Source organism: Phalacrocorax carbo, chromosome 25 (genome assembly GCF_963921805.1).
Source record: "Phalacrocorax carbo chromosome 25, bPhaCar2.1, whole genome shotgun sequence".
Classification (NCBI taxonomy): domain Eukaryota; kingdom Metazoa; phylum Chordata; class Aves; order Suliformes; family Phalacrocoracidae; genus Phalacrocorax; species Phalacrocorax carbo.
Genome location: NC_087537.1, coordinates 5,881,924 through 5,909,041, shown reverse-complemented (window position 1 = coordinate 5,909,041; position 27,118 = coordinate 5,881,924). Strand labels below are relative to the sequence as shown.

General features: G+C 43.2%; 1 protein-coding gene across 4 annotated transcripts in view; it reads left to right on the top strand.

Annotated features, from left to right (window-relative positions):
* Window positions 1-27,118, top strand: part of MYO1D (myosin ID) — a 164,038-nt gene that overhangs the window by 30,337 nt on the left and 106,583 nt on the right. For all 4 annotated transcript variants that reach the window (XM_064473645.1, XM_064473647.1, XM_064473646.1 and 1 more), the window contains exons 2-14: window positions 7,591-7,799; window positions 8,654-8,747; window positions 9,520-9,685; window positions 11,247-11,300; window positions 12,238-12,333; window positions 13,414-13,530; window positions 14,755-14,958; window positions 16,643-16,788; window positions 16,872-16,986; window positions 17,703-17,873; window positions 22,674-22,744; window positions 24,488-24,562; window positions 26,098-26,230. In XM_064473645.1, the coding sequence (XP_064329715.1) occupies window positions 7,591-7,799; window positions 8,654-8,747; window positions 9,520-9,685; window positions 11,247-11,300; window positions 12,238-12,333; window positions 13,414-13,530; window positions 14,755-14,958; window positions 16,643-16,788; window positions 16,872-16,986; window positions 17,703-17,873; window positions 22,674-22,744; window positions 24,488-24,562; window positions 26,098-26,230 (1,651 nt within the window). The remainder of the gene's footprint in view (window positions 1-7,590; window positions 7,800-8,653; window positions 8,748-9,519; window positions 9,686-11,246; window positions 11,301-12,237; window positions 12,334-13,413; window positions 13,531-14,754; window positions 14,959-16,642; window positions 16,789-16,871; window positions 16,987-17,702; window positions 17,874-22,673; window positions 22,745-24,487; window positions 24,563-26,097; window positions 26,231-27,118) is intronic.

The window sequence follows — 27,118 nt, the reverse complement described above, 5'->3', positions numbered from 1 at the left end:
CTTCCGCATGATGCAAATCTGGCCAACCACCAGTCATTGGTCTGGTTTTTGCCTTTTGTACTGCAAGTTTGTCCGCTGATATATTTGAAGTGGATGAATACCATCCACTTTAATCAGTGGTTGGTATATAATCCAATGAACAAAGCTGAATTGCCGAAATTGAAGGCCGAGATAATCATGGTGTGTCAGGCTATAGTTAATATGGACACAGGGTTTGGAAAGGGGAGGAGGTGAATGAAGGTAAAGTGTCTTTTTTTGAAGTACCTGAATGCTGTAACATCAGAGTGGAAGGAACATCATGGATTGTGGAAGTCAGTTGCTGGTCAGTGCAGGAAGCCAAATCTTCTAAACATACATGAAATAAGTTCTGCAGTACCTGGCAGGGCTCACCAGTCCTTTCTGCCCCTACCGAAATGCTCTTCCAGGTCCCTTGACGGTGAGCTTTCAGTTCAGTTTCAAGCCTACAGTGGCCAGGGTAAGTGCATTTATTTTTTTTTTTAAAGAGTGATTGCTTTCACCTTTCCTACTCCTTAGTAGTTATTATGACTCTTAGGCATTTAAGTTAGTTCTCTTACAAGAGAAGCTGTAGGCTCCGCTGCACACGTGCTCCAGCTGACTTCACGTGTGATGGAAGCAGATAAAAAGCTTAACTGGCTGCTGAGCTTTCTTTTTACCATCCTTTTATAGATTATGTGCTATTATTTGACAGATTAAAAAGTTATTAAAGATTATGAGTAGATGGCAGTCTCTTGTTAGTGGCTATCCCAAGCCTCTTCTACTCTTCCCTGGTTAGGTATAGGATCATAGCATAATTCAGCCTCAGGAGGTCATTCAGGGCAACCTCCTGCTCAGAGCCGAGTAATATGATTACTGCATTAGGATTTTATGGTGTTCCAGCCAGACTTTTCACATGGAAAGTGGTAGTGTGCTTTATTGCTCTACACAGAGACAATCGGGAGCAAGCTGCTTTTCCTCTACCTGTGCTCGATAGGAACTTTCTCATGTGTGGATTGGCATAAAAGCACAAAGCATTATGTTGTCCCTGGAAGCTTTTCAGAGAACTTCCTCTTGTGTCATTATCTACTTCAAGTCTGCTTGTGCCTTCTGCTGCGCTTCCAGATATGTAAAAAGAGTACGCAGTGCTTCCCTGCTGTAGGAGAGACAGCTCAGCCTGGCTGACGCAAATAGAAATGAAAGTTCAGTGACTCCTATGTTTAGTGGTTTGGCATTTTTTCAGTGCAAGGTCAGTACTTTAACTTCATGTTTAAGGAGAGAGATTTTCATATTATTCCAGTTTCCAGCTACATTTCACATTTTTAGCCTTTATTCAGCATTCATTAGAGCTCGATTAGCATCCATCTTCCATTTTCCTTTCCCCTGACCTTACCTAGTGGGTTTGCAAAGCTGTGCAGATGACTCAGGGGACAGCTGTGTTGGAGCCGAATGAGCCTTGTCAAATTACAGTCAGTTTGCTTAAATGTTGGTTTGTTGGGGAAGATGTGGCACCAGTCACTCACTCATAGTTTACTATTTTCTTTAGAGAAAGAATTACATCATTACAGAGGACTCTCTTAACCTTATTTCCAAAGCTGACCGTGAAAATTGCAGATGCCCTGCCCTTTCTGCTCCCTCCGTACAGGAAAGGAGTGGTGCAGAGCACGCGCTGAATGGCATTTCCTATTTTGTTAAATTGGCAGCATCTGAAAACTGAATCCATGCAGGACAACTGCGAGCAAAAATTTCACCTGCACATTAAATGAACTTAAATTCCAGTTTTTCTCGCTCTCAGGATGGATCAAAACATTGTGGATGTGCACATTGAGAATTGTGACAGAGCTGGGCTGTTTTCCTAGCGCAGGGAGGTCATACTGACTGGGCAGTTTCTTGGTCTGTTTTTCCAAGTGCCGCAAGAGTATTTTAGCTATACTTGTGCCAGCGCAAATCCTGTTTATCTGAGTTGTCTGGTGATGAGGATGATTTGCTATAACACAGTTTATGAGCAATTTACTGAAAGACTTGAAAGTCATTCTTTCCTGCTTGCCAGCTGAGTTTATTTTGAGATTTACCTAAAATAAAGTCTTTAAGTAGCACCGAATAGTCAGCAGAGACCTGGTATCATGTATAAAAGGCACAATTGTCTGAGACACGCAGGATGAAGTGTGCTTAAGCAAAGTCATCTCACTTCCCAAAGCATGGAAAGAATAGTTGTTCCTTTGTGTCAGTGCAGCTGGCTATACATTCTTGCGTTTAAAAACAGGTAAATATGATTTCACTGCCAGCAGTTTACTTAAATTCCCTTCCTTAATGAACACATCCTGAAGGACTATCCATGTACTTGACTATCCACATACATCTCTTCATGAACACGAGTTTAATTAATGCTTTCATATGTGTTTGCAATGAGGATGGAGTCAAAGCCTGCAGTAATGGATTTTTAATGTATATATTTCATGGGAAAAACTAAGAACTGTGACCCCCTTTGGGGGAATAACCCAAATCACGCGGGGCATTCGCAGCAGGAAAAGGAATTGTCCCTGTCCTTCATGCCAGAGGTGTGCAGCTGCTAGATCATTCTTCTTCCCATGCATAGAGGAGGAAGGAAGAAAAAAAGTGCGCTCATACTAATTATTTCAGTTTGATTTGTGCTTTGGAGTTAATGAGTAAGTTGGAAATAGGTAATAGTTTGAAACCGTCAGCTTTTATTCTTTTAACCTGCAGTGGCACTAGGTTAGCTGTTGACCGCCTAGCGCAGTCTGGTGCATCTGTAGCACTCTGTATCTGTCCCGGATTATTTGCTTTTGCTTTTTTTCTTAACGTTTCCTTTATTTAAGCCACTGCTCTACAGTTAAACTGAAAGTCCGTCTTCATTTGATGGCTGTTTTGTGACTTCTTGTCGTGATGACATTCTGTTTCTGGAGCATCTGTAGCGTCAGGGAGCAGGAAGGGGTGAGGCCGAGGAGGTTTGCTGAGCACCTGCTAACGTGGGAAGCTGCGTGTGTGGCGGCATGGATGGAAAGCAGAACATGTCAGCCTGCGATCAGTGGTGAGAAAGGAGTACTTCTGATGAGAGAAGGTCGTTCCTTGGGAGAAAGTAGTCCATAGCATCAATAGCTACGCTTCAGCTCTCATAAAGTAACAGGAAATGAGGCGGCTGGTGACTTGACGTGATTTTTCCAGCAGTTGCTCTGCTCCTATTAGACAGATGGAGGGAAAGACTGGCAAAATGTGCTTCTGAGGAGCCGTTTCGCACCCCAGCGAAGCTCAGCCTGTGATCTCCCTGCAAACAGTCCTTGGTAGCTGGCACGGGTTATTGCAAAGTATGCTGAATTCTAGAAATAGCAATAAGCCTGCAGAGTGCTGCCTGCTGTCTGTGATCCCGGCAAGTTTCTGTATTGTTTATCTTCTGGGACAGAGGAGTTACCATGTCAATGATTAATTAGAAAATTCCCTTTATAATTTGGATTGCAACATTTGGAGGGGAGATGGCATGGTAGGGTGCCTTTGTTTAATGGTCTGTGTTCTGCAGATGTTGTTTTGGAGTATGGGTTCCAAGTCTTGCCAACTAACTCTTTTCTTTATTTGTACTGACTGCATTTGAAGTTGCATCATTTCCTCGGTAAGAACAGTTTTATTTTTGACTGGAGTGTTTGTCAGGTGGGAGAACTCCTAAATGTGAGTGCTCTCTGGTGGCGAAGATTTCCGCTTCAGTTTTCCGATTTCTGACATGTGTTTTCCAATGGCAATTGGATGGGTTGTACATAGGATGTCTGGACCTAAGGGTGTATTATTTTTCAACTCCCTAAAAATAAAAGCGACAAAACAAAGTCTCGGCAGTCGTCTTTTCTAGACAATCATTTCTATACTGTTAAGTGATTTATAGTCTGTGAGCTACTGGTTTATATTTTCTCACTATCAATCCATGTTTTAACAAGGTAATAAAAACTAGCATAAAAACTTCTCATGGAAGAGCTGCTGTTCTTCATCAAAATAACACACAAGCCTTAAATACTGTGACTTTCTTTTTGGCTGCTGAACTAGATTTCAGATGCCAAAGTACTAAGTGAAAAAGTCAGAAGGCAGCGATACAGAAACTATTCAAATAGCATCATTACGGGGACATATTTTCTCCCCAGAGTTGCAGCACAAGATCCTGTGGTTTTCATGATCGATACAGAACGGGGTTTGACCGTGTGGGTGTTGACCCCAGGAGGAGGTAGAGGGGTTCCTTTTATCAAGTGTGCTGTAGATTTCTTTTAGTAAAAGAAAAACCACTCCTATGTGTCGCAATCTCAGTACTGAATGATTACACCATCCTCTCTGATGATGAGCTTTCCCTTGATGGAGTGTGTGCCCCGATTGATGAGCCTTTCCGAAAAGCGCCGGCTAGCTTCCTCGTCTGCTTTTGTGACCTTGCCTTGCAGCAGAATAGCAAATCCAACACAGCTTGTACCTCCCAGTTCGGACGGCCGTTGTTGGTTGTTTTCTTAAGTTTTCATGAGTTGTTCTTGGGCAAGGAAAACCAAGCATGTCACACCGAAGCAATGCAGCTAGGAAAACAGGCACTGCTGTTCTTGGCCTGCTGCTGTGCTGAGCTGCGCTGTCTGATGAAAAGAGGCTTTATCAGCAAGGAGGGGTGAGGAAGGACAGCTCCTTTTAGGAACATCTAAGCATAGCTCTGGAATTTTAACTCTGGTGCTAAGAAGTTAAAAAAAAAAAACACAACAAAACCCAGAGATATAAACGGGGATGTCAGTTGTTCATAAACTCCGTATCATTAAAGCCAAGCTTGAGAGATGCCCATTTGTCAAGCGTGGAGGTGGATCCTTCTCCCTCATCTCCATCTGCCTTTTGCCACAGAGGCTGAAGACACAACTTGTCAGTGTCTAGTAAAACCTTTTAGAACTTGCCTTGGAGGCCAAATGTGAGATCTGTTGCCTGAGCCCGGAGCTGCTGGGGAAGCAAGCAGGCAGTGTGTCCAGCGGGTGTGTGCGTCAGCGTCACAGCCGTACCACGTGCGACACAGCTGTCCCTGCTCGAGGGGGCTCCTCCAGAGCAGGGCACTCCGAACAGCCGCTGTCGGGGCAGGCCGGCAGGGGCCAAGCTGGGGGTGCTGCTTACGAGGCAGTCAGGGACACTGAACTGCCAAGGGAGGAAACTTAAACTGTGCTCTGCTACTGAAAGTTTACATAATTCATTACTTAAGAGCTCAGAGTATTGGGTACTGTGATGGTGACTTGGCACTGTGCTTCCATAGGGATGTCCCTTTCTTCCTTTCCCCCCCTCCTCAGCAGCTAAAAGAAACCCTCTTAGCCTCTCTGTGCTGACAAGGAACCCTCTGGCCGTGTGTCTGGCATTACGGTGTCGCTTAAAACCTCCTCCAGAAACTGCTGTATTTTTGTCATCAATAGTGCCTTCAGTGGTGGTCGTGTGCCTGCTGCATGGTGACTTTTGGAGAGCAGTCTGTATGTTCTCCATTGGGCAGCTGGCCTTTTCTGATGGCCCAGCTCCAGAAAGATGGGAAGGATTCTGCTGATTCTGATGTCCTTGTAGTGGTTTCCGTTACATATGTATGCCCCAGTGTGATTTGATCTCCTTAACAGAAACAGTATTGCCTGTGTTTGGTTTTTCTTGAGCTCACTTATGTATATGTAGAGTCCCTGGTGCGCTCGTGAGAGGGCAGAAGACAAGCAGCCTGGTCGTATACAATCTCCTTGCACCCACGAGTGTCTCACATGTTCAGTATCTTCCAAATACCCCAATCCCCAGCTGCTTTGAGCTTTAAAGATTTAAAATTAGGGGTGGCAGATGACAAGGACAGAGTGCGTGAGCCTTCCTGCGTACCCAAGTCTGTCTTCTGGTTTCCTAGTGCATAAACTGGTTTTCTAAGAATTAGGCTGTGATTCTGTCTTTCATACCAGGCTTATGCCTGTTGCTTAGTGTTGTTGCCTATGTGTTATTCGTAATTTTTGTCGCAACAGTTAGTTGCTGAGCTGTAGTAGGTATTGCTAATTATAATGGCCTTGTATTTTCTAAAACGTTGGTAGCTTTCAAACAGCATATATCTCTTAAAATATAAAATATCTTTGCCTTTTAAGCTTTCTGGTGTTTTGGGAAATGCATATCGGGCCTGCCTTCAGTTAAAACTGAATGCAGGAACAAAAAAAGACGCTTTGCTATTCTTGTGGCTTTTTAGTGAAGTATTTCTGGAGGAAGCTGGAATTAGAGGCAAAATGGCTTTTAGCAAGTGGAATGCTGGTTGCGAGATTATATTTCTTGAATTTTATAACACCTGCTAAAAACTAACCCTGCCAAGACGCTGCAGAAAATTCTCAAATGAACAATAGAAAATGTCAAGCCTGTCACCACATGGGGGTGGTAATAAATTCAATCAAGTAGTGCTAGAATTGGTGCTGGAGTCCATCAGGGATTAGCAGGGCCCTTGTACTCTATGGAGGTGTTCTGGTGCCATCTAATGTTGTAAGATTTAAATACAGGGTGCAGACAGGTATTTAATGGTAGAAATGCCACCGTTTGCACTTGATCTCTAGATCTGCTGTCATCCTTCCTCTTCCTGAGAAGCAAATGCTGTATGAGTTCCTCAGCTGTTCATCTGAAATTCCTTCTGTGCTCTTCCGCTGGATAACTTTTCATGAAATGTGAATTTCTTTGGAAACATCTTTTAACTAAACACTTTATCTGTGCTTTTTTAAACAAATGTCAAGTTATTTTCTCTCTGTTTCTGCAAAGGAATACTAAGGACCAGCTAGGGTTTAGGAAGGGTGTAGTTTAGGGTTGTTTTCACATGTTCTTAAAAAGCTTTCACATGTAGTTTAGCCATAGTGATGATATCAAAGTGCCTTCCAGTGAAAAGGATGGAGTGGAAGTTAATTGCTAGAGCTGAAGGACTGTAATTTCCTTCTTGGCTTGTATCTTTGTTTACTTTCTTGCAAATGGGATTAGACCTCTAAGTGAGTGCTTCCAAACTTCTGCTTCTCGGGCCTGAGCTGGGCTATGGACAACTGTAGAACTGAAGAAAGAATTTGCCTTTAAATCCCCTTTATAAAGCAGATTATGTAAACTCATCATAAACTCATATTTGCTAATTGTCAATTGTAGAAACAGTAAATGATATTAATTTAAATCTTGCTAAAGATTTTCTTAGAAACGTTTGTTTCTGGCAGAATGTTAATGGCAACAAAAATACCCGAATACGTAGAAAGACGGCTTGATTGCATCAGCAAAGCAAAAGTTTGCTGTACTCAGAAGTACAGTTGGCATTTGTACCTCAGTAATCTGATCAGTCATGCATCTGTAAGTAAAGTAGCAGTAGAAATTTCCTTTGTAGGTGGTAAAAGTCAAAGCTAGTCCTAGTTCTTAGTCCTTGTAACAACAGGTCTCTACGCAATATGCTAACGTGCCCTCCGGGCCTTGCTGGTCAGATACTGTCCATAGTCAATGTTTTATTCTAATGTTTCTGTACAATGATGGATTGAGGAGTTCACCTGATGAAATGGGCAGCTTGCTTGGAAGCTGTACTCTGAATCTCTGTTTGACTCATTCCCTTTCTCTGTTTTGTCTCATTGCGGGTAGGTTTGAAAAAGGACGGATTTATACGTTTATTGGGGAAGTGGTCGTTTCCATGAACCCCTACAAAAACTTGAACATCTATGGGCATGACATGATTGAGCAGTACAAAGGAAGGGAATTGTACGAGAGGCCTCCTCACCTCTTTGCAATTGCTGATGCTGCTTACAAAGCAATGAAGAGGCGATCAAAAGACACCTGCATTGTAATATCAGGTAAGCTGAAAGAGCTTTTCATGATGATGAACACTTGATCTTTGTGAAATTCTAGGCAGAAGAAGAATAATGATTTGGTTAATGACAGCATTTTATAAAAGAAAACTTCATTAATCTTAAAACAGCTTATTTGCATTTGAATCCATGTGCAGAGACCTTAACAATTATTTCTTATCTAATTCAAGAGCTGGTGTCAGTCATTAGCTTAATCTGTGCATGCAGAGTGATAACTTGAACATGAGTCCCCTGCCTGCCCTGCCTGTGTGAATGGAGAGCAGTGAGAACAGGGTTCCTGTCGCTTTTTAGAGAACTGCTGATTTTTGTCCCTTAGATGACTGGCCACTGTTTTGTTCTCTGTTTTGATGGCCGGGCTGATTGCTTGTCATGGCTCCAACAGTGGGAGCAGGGCTTGTACCATGAATGGTCGCTATCTGGATCCTGGCACTTCGTTTCCTTGATGTTCCCATGCTTTAGCAGCTCTGAAAAGCAAGAGACCCGAGATGGTGTGCTGAACAGTAGCCTCTTGTATCGCAGTCCCCGGCTCTGCTGCTAGCCAAGCCTCTGCATGCCAGTCTTTCTCCTCTAACAATATTCCTTTTGATCCTCTGTGTGCCAGGCCTTTTACCGACCTGTGAAATCTTACATCATAACTGCTTCTAAGTCAGCGTAGCAGTGACAACCAGGCAGGGTTATGGCTATATTTAGAAAATGTTCAATGTGCACCAAATAAGATTGCTTTAAAAAAACAGTAATAAAAAACACAAACACTGTCAGGGTAGAACTAGGATATACTGCTCAGTGATTTGCTGTGCTTTCTTTGATCTGTTGTGTCATCTTTGCATTTGTGCCCTCAGGTGAAAGTGGGGCTGGGAAAACTGAGGCCAGTAAATACATTATGCAGTACATAGCAGCCATTACCAACCCCGGTCAGAGAGCAGAGGTGGAAAGGTAAGGGCTTTGCAGAAAAAGAAGTGAAATTGGTTTGTTTCTGGATCTTTCTCTGTGGGCTGTGTAGCACCATGTTATTAGACGGTCTCTTGCAAGATTTGCATGCTGATTGCACAGAGTTTCCCTAACTTCTTCAGATACTGCTTTTACTCTGGGAATTTTGTGATACTGATTGATAAATTAATTTTAAAAAACCTTAGGAAAAACTCAGGCCTTCAAATTTGCAGAATAAAAACAGTATCTAGAAATCCTGTTTCCTGTGGCAAATTGCCTGAAATACGTGTACATTAGAATAGCACGTTGAGTGCAAGGCACGTATTCCATCACCGCTCGGCGTTGCGTACTCCTGCATTGCAAAATGTGCCTGGCAGCCTTAGAGCAAAAGTTTTTGAGCTTTCTCATGTGGCTTTCTGCTGAAACAGACTTAGTACCTCTGCGGACAAAAATTTTGAAAATTACTTGCAGAAGAGCTCAGGGAGTTGATTTCAAAATTTATGTATGTGAAGGAACTGCATTTTTGATGCTGTTTTCAGTGAGGGAATCTGGTCATTGGTTCCCATTTGGTCGGCTGTAAGGAACATTACCAAATCTCCCAGCTGATTTCCCGTGGGACTGCTAACGTCGTACACATCTGCCCGCATATGTCATCAAAGAGCATCTCTGCTGTTACTAAACTCTTCTTGAGAAACGCCGGTGAAAAACATTTCCATGGTTTGTTTGAGTATACAAGTCTGGAGTTACCCAGTTCTCTTGCCCTTTGTCTGTACTGCAGAGTGAAGAACATACTGCTGAAATCCAACTGTGTGCTCGAGGCCTTTGGCAATGCCAAAACAAACCGAAACGACAACTCCAGCAGGTTTGGCAAATACATGGATATCAACTTTGATTTTAAAGGAGACCCAATAGGTGGGCATATCAATAATTACTTACTAGAAAAGGTAAGCCATGCTCACTTTAAGGGTTAGAGCCTTTTGTGTAGATACTTCTGTAATACGTGCTTTGCCATTGGAAAGTTTTCCTTTCAAATGTGGTATGTCAACAGGTGACATATGAAGGCATTGAATGTCCTTAAATCTAGGGCTTAATTTTTCTTCCAGAGTTAGTATAAGTAACCGAAATGCTGCTGAAGCACTGGCACTGCCCTGTTACTTTAACGCCACTGCTCGCAGAGCTCACCAGGGAAGGGCCTAGTGTTACTCAAAAGCGTTTGTGCGTATAGGTGTGTACTTTGTATGCAGAATAAAACCTGAGATTAATTTAATGTCTGCAAAACTCCTTCCTTATAAGTTTCTGCACTGAGATCTCACTGGTGAATGAAAGGAGAAGATACCTAGGTCTGTAAGTAGCAACGGAATGCTTGAGAAGTGTTATTCTGGAATAATGCCACAGCGTGTGTGATCTTTTAGTATGGTTTTGTGGTGTTTTTTTAATATATTCCAAGTGATCCTAAGCATTGGTTTTTTCATGTCATTAAGTGATGGCTGAAAACACTGGAATATGTAAAACACTGTTGAGAAAGCGGGCTTGATCTATTAACAGTTCTTGTTATGTGTGAGACACACGTCTGGCTTTAATTTATATGTTTGACTGCATCTGCTAACATGCTTTTTTGTTTGTGTTGTTTATGTTTACTTTTCCCATTATTTCCCTGAAGTCTATTTTCAGAATAAATACTTTATTTTAACAAACAAAACAACAGAACCGAACATTTAACATGTGATACTTTCATGCAAAAAAGGGGTGGGGCTGCAACTGCAGTGACTTAAAGCCTGATCTTTATTTCATATTCTTGACTTGCACCAACTTAAATTTGTTTCTGTTTTGAAAGCAGTCAAAGTTCTGGCCCAACACGAGCAGTTGACAGAAGTGACTTTGCACCGCAGCAGGAACGCATGCCTCGTCACTCTCCATAGCTCAAACCTGTAGCACAAACCTGAATTTCTGCTGTGCTTAACTTTGGTTTTGTGCGTTCCATACTGATTTGGAACGAGTGCTCTGACGATGGAGCTGTCGCTTGCTCCCTAAAACAGTGCCCCTGTGCTAGAGCAGCGCGGTCACTGGTGCAGTGGCTGGGTGCCGTTGGCAGCCTGTCCTGGCACTGTGGACGTGGCTACCAACAGGCCCTGTGGCCTGCAGATCATTTTTTCTGTAGTCACACAGTCCTGTTTTCCATTTCTAGCAATTAAATAACTCTCAAACTAAAATAACGTTTCACTTGACTCTTCTATGAAAGCAGTTCTGGAGTTGCCACATGGGGTTCCTGGTTGGTGGAAGTAGGACATTGCAGATGTTACACAAGCTGGTCTTTTTGATTATAGACTTCAAACTCCATGGTCATGCCTAGCTAATGATGTTCATGACAGACTTATCGTAAGATAAGATTAGTTTGGAGGTGTCCTAGCAGTGCTGAACCCATGCATCGGTGTCCAAGGGGAGGTGCTGGGGAAGCAGGCTGCCCACATCCAGAAATACCCATCTTTGCGTTTTGTTTCCCCACAGTCTCGTGTGATTGTGCAACAGCCGGGAGAACGAAGCTTTCATTCTTTTTACCAGGTTTGTATTCGTTTGCCAGAATGAATGACTTTTCTCAAGTTTCCCAGACACGATAGGCAAAATATTTAAAGCTTTCACCCTCTCGTATGTTTTGCAAAGGGTTCCCTTGTTGTTGCGTCTTGGGTGATCTTAGGTTCTTTAGCTCTTTGAAGAGGCCTGGTCTGGGGAAGGAGCATGGGAAGATTTATTTTTTTCTATCCTGCATTCCCATATTAACACATTTGTAAACTTAAAAGCAGGCTAACTAAACAAATATGGTAGAATATTGGACTTTGACTCACTGTTTTATTTGTCATAAGTCTAATCCCTCTGTTTTCTCTTGAGGCCTTTAGTCCATATGGAAGTAATCTTATTAAACCAAGTTGACTTTCTTTTTTTTCTTTGAGTTCTTTTTAATGTCTTCCATGTTGTATGGTGGTTGTCTTGTGCATCCTTTGGGGGAAACAGTTGACTTATTAGTATAACCTTTATTCTCAGTTTTGCAGTGAGGGAAATGTAGGTTTGTTTATTTTTTTCCCCGCTCGTTCAGTATCCGTGACAGCATGTTAGCACCTTTCTCATGACTGTGTCTTTTCTGTGTTGGAAAGTCTCTGAGTAGAGCAGAGAAGGTAAATGTGCTTGCCGAGACACATCTGTGGCGTGTCACAGATGTAAACATGTCTGGTCTGTGAAGAGGTTCAGGCTTGTTTTCTAAACGGTTGTGTCACTCAGAAGGATGGTCATCTGGGCAGCGTCCTTCTGGTGATCAGAGCCCTGCAGCGGTGCAGACCGTGTATCTTGCACATGCTGTGCTTGTGACTCCAGATACCGTAGCCAATTCTTCTGTAGCAGTAACTCAATGCTTTTATGATTTTGCTTGTCAAGCAGATGAATCAGAAACAGAAAAAGGAAGGATTTTATTTTTCATTCACCATTTCTTAAAATCCTCTTTGTACAGCTCCTCCAGGGGGGTTCTGACCAGATGTTACGTTCTCTACATCTTCAGAAGGATGCATCTGCATACCACTATATCCGTCCTGGAGCACAGATAAAGGTGAGGGTGCCGTTAGTGAGTTAGAGGTAATTTGTCTTAAAATTGTAAATGCTTCTTGAAATACTTAAAGTACTGCTGAGCTAGCAGAAGCTGAGACCAGTATTTACAGGATGAATATTGAAAGGTGACACTGATGTGCTATTTTTAATTGAGTTTCTGGCCCTAGAAGACAAACATAGGTGTACTTGTGCCTACTACGTTTGTGTCTGCTTATAAAAAACAGTCAAATGTAGTAGCAGAGACATAATCTTCGTTAATAAACGCAGGCATAGATAGTGGACCCATTACCAGTGCAGACTGTTCATGCTTCATGATGGGTAACTTACACTGCTTTCAGGACCAAAAAGCCATGAGGACTCTTGTTTTTACAGTAGAAGCATGTAAGTTACTGAAGCATTCATTCTTCATATCTGACTTATCCTCAAGGGGGCCTCCAAGCAGGAAAGAATGGAACAAACCCATGAAGTTTTTAGGACAACAAGATCCTGAACACTTTAAATATGTCTGGAGTTGTCCCTAGTGTTGTCCCTCCAATGCAGGGTCCAGAAGAAGGCTCCCTGATTTCCTGACTGCTTTCTTGGGATGCTCTTTGGCAGACAAACCCACAGACCTTCTCAGATGCCTTCTCCCGGAATCTGCTGTGAAAACAAACCCAGATCATTGGGGGGGGGCAGAGGCTCATCTTGAGAAAGATGGTGACCAGAAACGTACCGCTGGTGCTGTGCAGCTTCTTCTCAGAGGGCCTGTGACTGCGCTACTTGTAACTGTGGGTCTGATTTTATTATGAATTGCTTCTACACTTTCACGATAAACTCCATTGGGAAAGTACTGATCTATTTACTTGTGCTGCAATGGATTTCTGTATCCCATTGCTGCTAGTATACGTGTGTGTACAATGTGGGGTTCAGCCTACAAGTGTATGGTATGGCATTAGGATCAGTTGAAAAAGTCTTACGGTGGTGCCACATATATATATATAGTGAAGCATGTGTCTGTTTCCCATGGGCTTGCAAAGTCTTTGCTGTCTCACAGTTGACTTCCATTAAACGCCTCATGTCCTGAACATCTCTTTCCCATCAGTGTTCCATCAATGATGGTGCAGAGTTCAAAGCAGTAGCGGATGCCATGAAAGTGATAGGCTTCAAGCAAGAGGAGATTCAGACCGTCTACAAAATCGTGGCAGCCATTCTTCACTTGGTAAGCTCTCTGCCCGCGGGTATGAATAGGCTGTTCTTCAGGAGGGCTCAAGTACACCTGTACTTCCAGCAGCTCTAATTTTCTTGCTGCAGAAGCAGTTGGAAGATCTGTTGGCTGGAAAAGCATATACAGTTTACAACTTCCAGTGGTGAGTGAAATTCCTTGGTGAAATAGGACGCTGTGGTAATGATGGAAGATCACATTTATTCCTGCATATTCCCGATCCCAAAAGAGACATACCACAAACTACTAGGAGCTGTTGAATGTTCTCAACGGGAATTGTTTGTGTTCAGCGGTGAGGGGGTAGGGAGCTCTTGCTCACTATCCTTCTGACCCCTTTTGCCCTCACGCTCACATTCGCAACTGTGATTTTGCTGAAGGGATGGTACTTCACTTCACGGTGGAGGCTTGAGCACAGCCAGATACAGGAGACCACTTAATTCTCTGTATTCTGATGCTCAGGAAATCCTTCCTTTGCCCATATTCTCCTGGGACCCACAGTCTGCTCCCGTGAGCAGTGTCCTTGTGCCTCAGATCTTACGCTTCCTTGAGGAGAGGGGGCACCTCAGGGGGCAGGAGGAAGGTGGCAAAGAAAATGGTAGCTTTTTTCCAATTTTTTCTCCTCCTTGGAGTAGTTGTGCTGGAGAGGGCATGGAGGCAGAGTCAGGCCGAGCAGATGGGGTGTGGGACCTCTCCTGCAAATAGTGCATGCTATTGCTTCTTAATTCTGGCACTGCAGGTGTTCAGTAGCAAAGCTGTTGTGGTAGCGTGCTGTCAGTCCAGTGCCATTAGCAGTGCCGACTTGTCAGCTTCCCCCGAATATTCACGTTACCTTTGTGGCAACAGCATTACAATAAGAACTGCAGCCTAGCATTTTCTCGGCGAGCTGCAGTGAAGATGAAATGCTACCTCCAGCGTTTGTATGCTTAATGTCATTACTCTGCATCTTGAGACACTGTTTGATTAAACCTCTGGAAGTGTTTGATGTAATTTCTTTTCAAAAGCTGAGCTGAACACCGAGCAGGAATGCTTTTCTTTGAGTCAGGCTTTGCTGCTTCCACTGGTGTTAGAGCTTTGTGGGTACCTGGATGCGCAAGGCGCGCCCTTCTTATGTGTTAGGAGACTGACTTGAATAGCAGGTGGTATATGGATGAACTTGGGGTGTCCTGATTCACATCAATAAAAGACAGAATGAGAAATCGAGTTTCTTGCTACTTATTGCAGGGGAACTTGAAGTTTTCTGTGGATGGTGATACGCCTGTAATAGAAAACGGCAAGGTTGTGTCGATCATCGCGGACTTGCTGTCAACAAAATCTGACATGGTGGAGAAGGCTCTTTTGTTCCGAACTGTAGCTACGGGTCGGGATGTCATTGACAAACAACATACTGAACAAGAAGCCACCTACGGCAGAGATGCCTTTGCAAAAGTGAGTTTAAATTTCCTTTTTCTGCATCTGATTTTGTGTGTGACTAACTCAGACGCATTTATTTTGTTTTTGCCTTTTGGTTGAGTTGTACTCAGTGCAGCAAAGAATGGTGATGCCTGAGGAAGGCATTCAATATTGAATCACCTTCATAATTGCATATTTTTCAATGCTCAGGTCCCAGTGGGATTCCTGGGTGGATCAATAAGCTTGCTGAGACACAGGAATTCTGTACTTCATGCAGATTTATTTCTGAATGAGTGCGCTCCTGTGTTCTACAGGGGAACTGCACAGCAATCGCGTCCCTCCCCTGGCAGTGACACAGCATGCACCAAACCAGCAGTGCTTGCAGCACATGCAAGAGGGTTGGGAGCTGCAAGCCTGGCTTCGGGCAGCTGCAAAAGGGATACAGGGTACAGGGCTGAGTATTTTGCAAAATATTCCTGACTTCATTTAGCAGTTAAATTCAAAGAGTAGAGAGTGGAACTGTAACGTCTAGAGCTCAGATTGGAAACCCAAAGCACTGTCTTTTTTTTTGGAAAGGTGGATACTGATGACCGAAGGAATGACAATTGTCCTTCCTTTGCTAAGAAATCAAAAGACAGGGGAAGAACAGATGAAGTTACAAAAATCCTTGATCATTAACTTGACTTTTTTTTCCTAAGATATACGTTTGCACAGCTTTGCAATACATTTTGAACATGCAGACCGTGAAGATACCTATGCCTACAGAACATTTTCTTTTTGAAAGGTGAACAAGAATATTTCACTGCCGTTGTGTTCGGTTGGTAGATTCTACAACTGAACTCTCACTTGCTCTTCAATTCCCGTTCTGCTCTGCACTGCTGAGACCTCACCTTGAGTGCTGTGGGCAGTGTTGGGTGCCACAGTGCATTAAGGATATAAAGCTGCTACTAGAGAGTGTCCAGAGGAGGCCACGGAGTTGAGGAAGGGTTTAGAGGGGAAACCGTACAAGGAGCGGCTGGAGTCCCTGGGTTTGTTCAGCTGGAGCAGAGGAGGCCGAGGGCAGCCTCATGGCCTCTGCAGCCCCCTCCCAAGGGCAGGAGGAGGGGCAGGGCTGGTCTCTGCTCTCTGGTGACCAACGCCAGGCCCCGAGGGAATGGCAGGGAGATGGGCCAGGGGAGGGTTAGGCTGGGCATTAGGAGAAGGTTCTTCCCCCAGAGGGTGGTGGAGCCCTGGCACAGGCTCCCCAGGGAGGCATCACGGCACCAGCCTGGCCATATTCCAGAAGCACTTGGCCAAGGCCCTCAGAGACACGGTGTGAGTTTGGGGTGTCCTGTGCAGGGACGGGAGCTGGGCTCGATGGTCCTTGGGGGTCCCTCCCAGCTCAGGGCATTCTGTGATTCAATATTGTTAAATTTTTCTCAGGTGTGGAAGTTATTGGGCAATTGAAAAGCAGACTGGAATCAAATTAGGGGAACCACTGTACCTTGTAACCTCACTAGGATTTAGCCTTTATGTAAATGAGTTTTGGAAGAAAGAAAAAAAATATTTTCATAGACTATTTTCTTGTAAGTAGCTGTTCACTTGTAGCAGAATGCTATCGGTAGCTTTTGTTTAGTTAGGGCAGCTTCTTGAATTGCGCTTTGTAGCACCATGTGTTGCATTTACCAGAAAGGACTGAGACAGATGCAGGCAAAATTCCTCAGTATTTGTTTCCTGGCAGGCTATATACGAGCGCCTCTTTTGCTGGATTGTGACACACATCAATGATGTGATTGAAGTGAAGAACTATGACACTACAATACATGGGAAAAACACTGTCATTGGCGTTCTGGATATCTATGGCTTTGAAATATTTGACAATAACAGGTGAGCCTTGTTGTTAGAGCACAGTGCTGTGCTCTCTCCTTTCCCAAAAAATTCATTACCTTTTTTTCCTCATGTTTTTGCAGTTTTGAGCAATTTTGCATTAATTACTGCAATGAAAAGCTACAGCAGCTCTTTATTCAGCTGGTTCTAAAGCAGGAGCAGGAAGAGTACCAGCGAGAGGGAATTCCCTGGAAGCATGTGAGTGATCTGGCAGGGGAGGGAGAGGTTGGTTTGAGGTCAGTGTACCAAAATAAGTCCCAGATCTACGGTCGCTCCACATGTATGCTCCCATCGAAGTCGATAGGACATCTGTGTCCACGCCAGCTGTACTGTCAGACTTGCTGTATGGAGATCAGGCTGTGGAAGAAGCTAACCATTTATCTCACAACATTTCTATGTTTGCCATGGTTTGGGAAAAGAAGTAACTCCAGGTCTGAGTTAAAACATACTGTGGTATCTCTGTGATGCCACACACATCACTGTGTGTTTCTGTTCTGAGGGCTTATGTATTTTGTCTAGTTGTAGATATTCAAGTATAAAAATCTTGAGTCCTGCTGTTCAAATTCCTTTTATAACGCTGGGGACAAGATGTGCCATTTTCACCGTGGTGACTCTGTGCAGCTGAATTTTAAAAGGCATTTTAAAGTGTGTTCTGTAGCAGTTGATTTTTAGCAGAGTTCTCAAGATTTACGTGAGGTGTTTGAAAGATCACCTTCTCTGTTGTTTAGTGGTGCTGTTTAGTGCTTAATTTTACGCTAGTGATCGATGTATTGGAAGCTGATTGCTTCTTCTGTGAGTGGTGGGCCCCATTCTCTCTGTCAGACACATGGTGCTGTTCTTCAGTGGCCAACACTGGTACTCTTCTCTTTCACTAGCCAAAGTCACAAATATACCGTTTTTTTTGGTTTTTACAGATTGATTACTTTAACAATCAGGTCATTGTTGACCTGGTAGAGCAGCAGCACAAAGGGATCATTGCCATTCTGGACGATGCCTGCATGAATGTTGGAAAAGTTACAGATGAGATGTTCCTCGAGGCTCTTAATAACAAGCTAGGGAAGCATGCTCATTTCTCCAGCAGGAAGGTAACGTACTCCTCTGTCCCTTCAACACCTGCTTCCTTTCCTGTGTGATACCTTTTCTGGATTTTTAGGCATAATGGAATAAGGGAAAGACTTGAAGGGTGGCTGGAGTTGGAATCGTTACCATCGAGTATGAAATGAAGTGTCTAAGCACAACAGCAGCTCCTAACTATGGAACAGGCCCTCTGGTCTGGGTTTAGGTCGCGCCTCGGGCAGCCCCGTATCCGGCAGAGGGAGCTAAAGTATGTCCGATGTGAGATCGGTTTTATTCCAGGCATAAAAGTGCCTTGACATATCATGATGTCATCTGTAACCAATCGATGCGCAGTTTCAACCCATGTGATGTTCTTCCCAGGCTGCTCTAATACATAGTGACAGTGAAATTATTCACACTTCTGCTTTATTACAGTACTGGGATTTTTTTTCCTCTTTTTTCATCATCATTGGCTACAAAATATGTTCATCTCAGATTGCACCGATGATCATCCAGGCCCCTTGACTTGCTTTGGTTTTGGTACAATGTATGAATTTAAAAGGCTTTATTTATTCCTCACTTGGCAGCGTATTGAAAACACGGTCACCAGCCTGATCAGTTTGAGAAATCTGAGGGCCTTTAATTTATTGATGACTCTCTACTGAGAGACGTTGTTTGAAATACATCGTTCAGAATGCTGGTTCCCCCTTCTCCCTCCCACGCCAGTGCATTGTTTTATGTAGGTCAGAAATACAAAATTAGCATGGTTGTATAAGAGATGTGCTAAAGGCTGCCTCCAGGGAGGCTGAATATAAACAATAGATCTGGATGTGGCTTGTTTGGGTAGAGGCTGGGATGAAAATAAAATAACCACTTTTTCCTCCCAGATGTGGCTTTCCTTAAGTGCCCTTTAGCTGCAGCACACCTGCCAGCTCTTCTGCCCTGTGCACCCTAGCCGAGGAGGGGGAACCAACAGGGAATCTTGCTTTCCGCATTAACCTAGATTCTACGTGCTTAAGCAGCACATGCATAGTGTGTTCTGAGTAAACTCACCTGAAAACAAGCATTTTCATGAAGCGTAGCCTGGGTTTCTACATTTTAATGCAAATTGCTTCCTTTAGTAGTACTAATGATTGTGATTAGTGAAGCCTGGGGGGATGGAGTCTTAAATGCTCTGCAGCAGGGTAGTGTGGGAAGTGGTCCAGCTTCTGGAGCTGTCTAGTCAATAGGCGGAAGCTGGTAGAGAAAGAAGTTCCATTTCTGTCCTGTCCTTGGTCCCGTGTCTGCTAAGGTGGCGTGGTTCCATCACAGAGAGAGCAGGTGGTACTTTGATACAGTGGGGAAAGGGACTGGATTTCATGAAGTATGTGGGAGGCTATAAAATGAAAATTAAAAAAAAAAAAAAAGTCTGTCTGAGTCCTTACCTTCAGGAGTCCCTTCACAGCATAGGAGACATTAAAAGAAACTACTGGCAGTTGCAGCATTCCTCGGTAGGGGGTGGCATTGTCAGGAAACTGCTTGTGCAGACTAAGAGGGAAACAAGGAATACTGCTATAAATAACGTTTATGGAGGGCATGATGTATCTTTCTGGCTTGCTAATTTCTAGTTTAAATCACTATAGCCTTCACAAAATTGACCCATAAAACTCTCAGCATCATAATTATTTTTTTCCCTCTCTCGCGTCTTTGGAGATGTCCTTTACCAGTATCTAAGATACCTTCCTCAGTCCCATCTAGAACTGCTGTAGGAAACCTGAGCTTTCTAAGACAGCCTCTTCTAGCTTGAATTAAAACACAGGTCTTGATTTCATTTCGTAATTTGCCTTTGTAGACTGCAGTAGTTCTGTCCAGATACTGTGAAGTTCAGCATAGATGGAAGCTGTTCGTAGAGAGTTAAAGTACATGTGCTGTGTTATGGGAACAGCTCCCATCTTTCAGCCTGAGTTAATGCTTCACTGCTCGCCTGTAGAGCAGGTTGCACACTGGCTCCATGTGGATGAGCTCTAAGGGGCTGCTGTGCCCTAAATAGTAGTGTCCTAGTTTGTGTACTGCATGTCTGATCTGCTGCTGTCTGCTTGGTTGTTCTGGTGAAAGCCAAGCAAACCAGGAAAAATACTGGCGAACACTTCCACTACGAGTATTTGTGGCAAAATTTTCTGCTCTTAGAGCATGGGTCATCCTTCTCTGGATTGTCTAATGCTAATCTAGATCTGTAGACATGCAAACCATTCTCATCGTACTTCTCAACATCACAGGTTCTTTTCTCAATGTCTTTAAGTTCTGATTTTTTTCAATTGATCTTATACTTTTGAATGCTCAAGTGCAGTGATAGTCTATGAATTCCTAAATCATCAAACCATGGAAAGTTCTCATTAGACTCAATCTCAAACTGATTGTGAAGGGAAGAGTGTGAGAAGGTCCATTCTAGTCCACCTGATGTAGTATCTCCCAAGACACTAGGCAATAGTGGAGGTCTAAGCAACAGAAGAATATGGGACAAATGCACAATGCTAAATCGATATGCTGCCACTCTCCAGTGCTCTGCAGTCCAGGAACCTCCTGAATCAGGGCTGGTGTCCTTAATAGTTCGTTCTTGTCCTGTCCTGTCCTTAGAATTCCACAGCTTAGATACTCATGTGAAGAGCTCCTTCCTTCCCATTTTCCTCCTTTCTCCCTTCTCCCTTTTAGGTTACGTCTGTGGCCTCCTAGTTCCTCAACAGCAAAACACGGTTTGTGGTGTCTTTCAATACATCATCTCCATGTTGTTTGCGATCATCTCCTGGCATTTCTGTGTTAACGTGAAGAGGCTTAATTCATTTGGCCCTTCCTCCTGTAGCACAGTCAGTACTGTTGATCGGTTTTGCCAGTCATCAAGCCTTTTCCAGTTCTGCTGCGTCCTTATTGGGATGGAGAGTAGCTAAGATACTTGTTGGGTTGGGAATGGACAGTTTGGGCCCCATCATTTGCTATCAATTTTGGCTTTTCTCTGTATCACTGTGTATATGGCGAGTTTCATTTGCTCTTCTTTGCCATTCCTTTAGCCTCTCATGTCTTCCTGCAGTTCTTCACAGCCAGCCTTTACTTCCCTGAATAATTAAGTACCACCATCAAGCCTGATCACCTTCCTATTACCGTCAGATCATAGCTTATTTAAGACAATGTTGACAGAGCAGACCTCAGCACGGGCCCCGCAGGACTCCTGTATCCCACCTTTCCAGCAGTTATCTGCGTGAGGACCCTTCCTCTTATCTTTCACAGCAGCGTGAATTCTTTGACGTGTTAGTGAGGAACCTTGTGAAAAGGCTCAGAGAAATCCAAGCAGACTATCACCTGTATCAAAAGACTTGCTTTCTTTCGTTTTAATAATTTCAACTGATTTGCCCAGTAGACAAAGCTCAGAATCCCCCCTTAAAAAAACCCCAACCTAGCATCATGTTAAGCCCCTGCCCAGTCTCTCCAGTACTGGATGAGTTTGAAGCCAGAACCTTGTGCAGCCAACTGTGTCCCATCTGGCAGCAACAGTTGCTTCATTTCGTTATGTTTTTGCTTGTCTTATACCTCTGCTCTTGACATGTTGGTTTGCAATGTATGTTTTGGGTGGTTGAAAAAGGGCATTATGTCCTCCATGGCCCCTTGGTGGGGAACACAGCTACAAAAAGAAAAATGACTTTGTTTTCCTGGTATGTCCTCATTTCTTCATTTTCTCTGAGTTCCTTCTGCACCTTGGTCATCTATCAGCTCGGCAGACCCTGGCATGCTTCCTGCTCCTGCCGTGCTGGACTTCTTACAGCTTTGTAACCTTCTGGGTACCTTGTTACTCAAACTTTGGTGTTTCCATCTTGTGATTTTTTTGTAAATAAATAAATATATATATATATATATATATTTATTTATTTACATCTGTTCTGTCAGTTTGAGCCAATCTACTTTCTACTCTCAGACATGGGTAAAGCTTTTTGGAGGATATCTTCCTGCTTCTGATAATCTCTCCTGCCCTGCAGTTTAACCATGCTAATTTCCTCTTACTTTCCCAGGACTTTGGGTGGATTGTAGATGCTGGTGGTCCCTGGTGTTTTTAAATGGTGCTCATGCTTCCTGCAAGGACTTAATTTCTCTACCTGCCCCTTTTGGCTTTAACAAAAATCCTCTTTTTTATCTTGTTCTCCTTTTTTAATTAAGTTGAGCCTGGTGGATATTTTTTTTTTTTTGGCTTCTGTTATTCCCGAAGGGATGAGCGTGTTACGGCCACTGCTACCGAACGGCTGCCACAGGGGCACTTGACACCTTCGCCGTAGTGAAGGAATGTCATGGGAAGCCTGCGCTGAGGGCAGAGGCTCGGCACTGTGACCGCCCGGGGTGGATCTGCAGGGGCGGTCACTGTTGGAGGGGTCGTAGATGATCTAGAGTGATGTGGGACGGAACAAGCTATTGTAACTGTTGTGTTTTGATTGCTTCGTTTCTTTGCCGAGGAGGGATATTGCAATGGAAAAAGAATAAAGGAAGACTTTAAAAAAAAAAAAGTCCTAAATTAACTCTTAGGTGCAATGTTTCTCGACACGCACAAACGTTCTTTTTGTTTAGTGGTGTTTTTCAGATTTTTTTAAATTAAACTGTAGGCTTTTGCAGCTTGATTTTGTAGAAATATATGTTCTTATCATGCATCCATGAAAAAATACTATAAAGCAGTGTTCTAACTGGTTTTCACATCTCCACATGCATATATAAAGTGGAATAACTGTAGTTTCCATTTCTGTTTCCAACACTTGTTGCTCCTCCATGAAACTTGAAAGTCCACAGGTGATGTTTTAACCTATGTGAATTTATTTTAGCTTTGTGCAACTGACAAGACGCTGGAGTTTGACAGAGACTTTCGAATCAAGCACTACGCCGGAGATGTGATGTAAGTTTCTTTCAGAAATAAGTTGTACCTTCTATTTTTGTCTTTTAGCCAGCTTTGAAGTGGTACAGTATTCTGATTTCATGCTGCTTCTGGTATGACCCAGAATAGCTGTCATACAGAATTACAGAGTGCAGCAGTTGCTTATCAATTAAATCTTATGCTGGTTACTTGCTGTACAGAATAGGATTTTGTACTTGGAATTGAAACAAAAGGAGAATATGGGGGGCGGGGTGTGTGTGAGGGCAGAGCTGTGCTTCAGGGAAAAAACAGGAGAGGAAAAAAAAAGCTATACCGAGCTAATAAAATCTGGTTTAGACATCTGTTTCATATGGTTATGTAACACTCTGGCTTTAAATTCTCAAATCAGTTTGAGCAGACTCAAAATACAGGGTAGCGTTAAATGGAAATAAGCATCAGCGCACGGAGCCTTCCCCGTTTGGGTTGAAAAGTTTTCTGTATCTGAAACCCACAAAAATGTCTACAGGATGTGACAGTAATATGAAGGAAGATTAAGTAGAAGTGAAAGATGCCCATCTGTTAGAAACTGTTCGCTGGGAAAGCTGTTGTCTGGAAGATCACTGGAGTCATTTAACGGTTTAGGATTTGTGTAACTCCCCATGCCAGCATAATCTAAAGGGAGTTAAGGAGGAAATAATTTAGGATTTTGATTACCTTGGGATTAAATTTACCTTTCATTTATAAGGATAACTGGTGTGGTCATACTGGAGCCCACTCAGGGCAGCTGGGTTTTGTTCTGGAGTCTTTGCTGAGCGATTGCTGGTAGACATCCCTGATTTCAAAGCATTTTGCCAAGGATGAGAAAATACAAGGTGCCATATTAGTGATTGAACCTTCTGCACTGCCAGTGGCTGGAAAATTTTGTAAAAGAAAAATGAAATGTGTAAATATTTGCAGATAATGTTTGAGCCTTAACTGTGTTATATGGAGCAATAAGATTTGGGGGTGGCTCCGTGCAGGGATTTGAATGTCATGGGGCTCTGGATCCCAGTGCCTGTGTTTGGGGTCGGGCTTCCCTGGCGGACATCTGAAGCTCAGGAAGCAACGGAGTGGGAGTCACTGTATGGGGAGACTTTGGACCTTTTCTTTGAGGACAGAGCACTGTCTGTCTTGAGTCTTGGAGAAGAGATGAAACTCTGAAACGATAACCTTTCAGGGTGGTATTTCTGTGGGAATAGAGGAAGGAGAGTCCAAAATGTGTGTGTGTGTGTTGATTTCCGAGGGAGCTCCCTGGTCACTGGTTATAGGTTGCTCTTGATTTCAGGCACTCTCCCGCTAGCGAGTCTTCCTTGACACCAAGGGGTGGACAAACTAGACATACTGAAAAAGAAAACTTTGTTTCTGTTAGATTTAACACAAACACATGCTCTGAATTTGGAGGCAGAAGTCATGAGTGCAACTCTGGAATTTGGGCCATCTACAACTTGCCCAGGTCCTGCTAGGTGTCTCAGCCGTCACACTCTTCACATGCATAGTTCAAATAGCTTTCTAAAACTGGATGTGTGTTGTTCCTGCACTGGAGGTGGAAAGCTGGGCAGAAGGATCTAAGTCTCACACAGTGCTCATGCAGCAAATTAGGGATAGATTGGGAAATGGAGCTGGATTCCTGATTAGCATCTGCTGTGTCTGTAGGAGTGCAAGGATGCCAATTGCCCGGTGATACCAGCAGCTCAGAGAAGGACTTTGCTTCTTTGCAGTTAACTCTATTTTCCTTTTGTTTTTTAGTTACTCAGTCACTGGATTTATTGACAAAAACAAGGACACTTTATTTCAGGACTTCAAGCGCCTCATGTACAACAGGTAGGAATAAAAATATTAGAGGTGAATTTAAATCTGATTTGTCAGAACCTTTTTTATAGAGTGGATGCTAGAAGAGATGAGCATTTTCACTAATGCTGTTGTTACTGTGTGTGCAGTGCATGTGAACAAACACATTGCTGTGGGATTTGATCTTTGTGTATCTACTGCGACCCAAAGGCTGTTAGTTTGATTTTTCAGGATAAAGTCCTTACTCTATATGTTGGTTTTGTTCTGATATACCCTTTAATTTAACTAAATTTCAAGTGTTTGTCTGAACCCCACTCATTGAGCAATCCAGAAAGCTGTGCAGAGATTACCCGTGCTGCTTGATTTGACATTAACTGGGTTTTTGGACCAGTTGCAAATGTACCATTACTGATCTCTCTTTGATCACTGCTGAAGATACAGAGTAGCATTTGGTCAGCAACGGGTATCACTGGCCCCAGCTAGAAGTCCTTCTTCTGAAAGGAAGTTTAGGTGTGAGGGAAAAAATGGGCAAATAGATTTGAATCCTTCTCCTGTGTGCAGTAACATGACAATTTTAAACCATGCGGTCACATGTTATAAGTACTGATTAGGGAAGTACAAGTTGCCTTTGATGAGCAAATTTGAAATCCCATCAAAATGTGTGTGTACATACAAAGTGCCCCAGACAGCTGTTTTCCTTGACGGATGGCATTAAATATGCTCTAATTCTCTTGTAACTGTGGCCTATCTCAACCTTTTAGAGACTTTGCTCAGGGGTGGAAGTCAGCAAAAATAGCCTGCAGCTGCTTGGACAACTCTGTTTACCTGGTTTCAAAGCTAGTACAGCTATTAACTTAGCTGCTATGTTTACTCAGTGTATTCCCTTGAACAGCCTCGCTGTTCGTGTTTTCGAGACTTCACGTTAACAAAAAACTTGCAAAATATTTGCTGGATGGAGGTTTTATTAAATTTAACCTCTGTTTCTGTTAAGTCTCTGGTAAAAACTGTTCACAAAGACCACTTACAGCATATTAAAGCATGTGATAGATCGGCTATTAGATTGCTGTAAACGCTTCCAGCTTTTGTCTATTCCAGAGCTCTTGCCATCCATTGTGGCCATTTTACCTCACCTTCAACCCTTCAAGAAAATGTATAAATTATTTTATATACCAAGAATGGTGCAGAAATACAGCTTGAAATCAGATAGCAAGTTTTAAGAAGGATGTTGTGGGCTAAGGTCTTACTTCTTTCTGTTTTGGTTAAATTCTTTATGCTTGTGTCAGTAAGACAGGCTCTGCTTTTAACAGATCACTTCTGCAGGTTTTTTACTCTCCCATTACTGCACATCTTTATCTGAAGAGAATGTGCTTGTCATTTTTCCAGATATTTGTAAGCTTGAACTGTGTATTGCTCAAGAGCAAGAAATACTTTGCTCAGGGATGCCATACTGGTTTGGCTGATGCGTTTTGAGCTGAAAACACCAGTAGATCTGGACAGAAGCAAGCTGTTGAATTTTTAATTTAGTGGAACCGCTGTTAGACTGTGCAATTAAAGATACTGTCTTTTAGCTCTAACCCTGTGTTGAAGATGATGTGGCCTGAAGGTAAACTGAGCATCACTGAGGTAACCAAGCGACCTCTGACAGCTGCTACTCTTTTTAAGAACTCCATGATTGCACTAGTGGACAACCTGGCATCCAAGGTAAATATTTCTGTTTCAAAATTGACTCCAGCTTCTGAGTAGTAGTGTGTAACATCTCCGCGGAGAGGCTGCCACCTTCCTATCACTGCGATCAGTCGGAAAGCCGAGCTGATCAATGGCAGCTGGCCTTTGGTGGTGACAGTGGGCAGCTATGAAGATCTCGTAGGAGAGTTAGCTGTCATCCCTGCATATAAAGAAGGTGGATTTTTGTTTCCTCTGTGACCAGTGTATCTTTCATTTGTAGGAAGGCCAGTCTCTTTAGGTAATAATTATTATATCAAATAAATAATCATCTTTAACAAAGCTGTTTTGGCAGAGGGCCCAGGCGATATAGTTTCACGGTGGAGAGGTTCTCTCTGGTTTTCAATGCCAAGTGAATTCTGTGAAAATACAGGCAGACCTGTGTGATTGCTTTCTTTCCTCCTCTTTGCTGTGTCAGAGGGTGAGGAGTGAAACCTTTTGTGTTACTAAATAATTCATTTTTATAGTAGAAGGTATTGCTTTGGCAAGCACCGCTTTGTGTGAAGGAAGGGAGGTAAGGCAATGAACTGGGAAAGCGGCCGTTTGAACACGGTGCAGCCGAGTGGCAGGGTGAGGCGAGCAGTGGGATCCCTCATGGGAGCAGAGATCACTAAGAAATATTTGGGTGTTGGTGATGCTGGGTGACCTTGCTGGACTGCTGGCATTTTGGTGGTGTTGTGGAAGGGGTATACGGTCCCCAAGAGATGAAGAGCGAGCCCAGAGTAGTGGTATGTGCCAACATTTAGAATAATTAAGCGATAAAAGGCAATGTGTTCAGACTATCTTTGTGGTAGCAAAGGAGATCTTAGTGGCCCAAGCTCAGGAGGAAGAGTGTGCATGCGGATATGGTAAGGCTAGAAAAAGCTT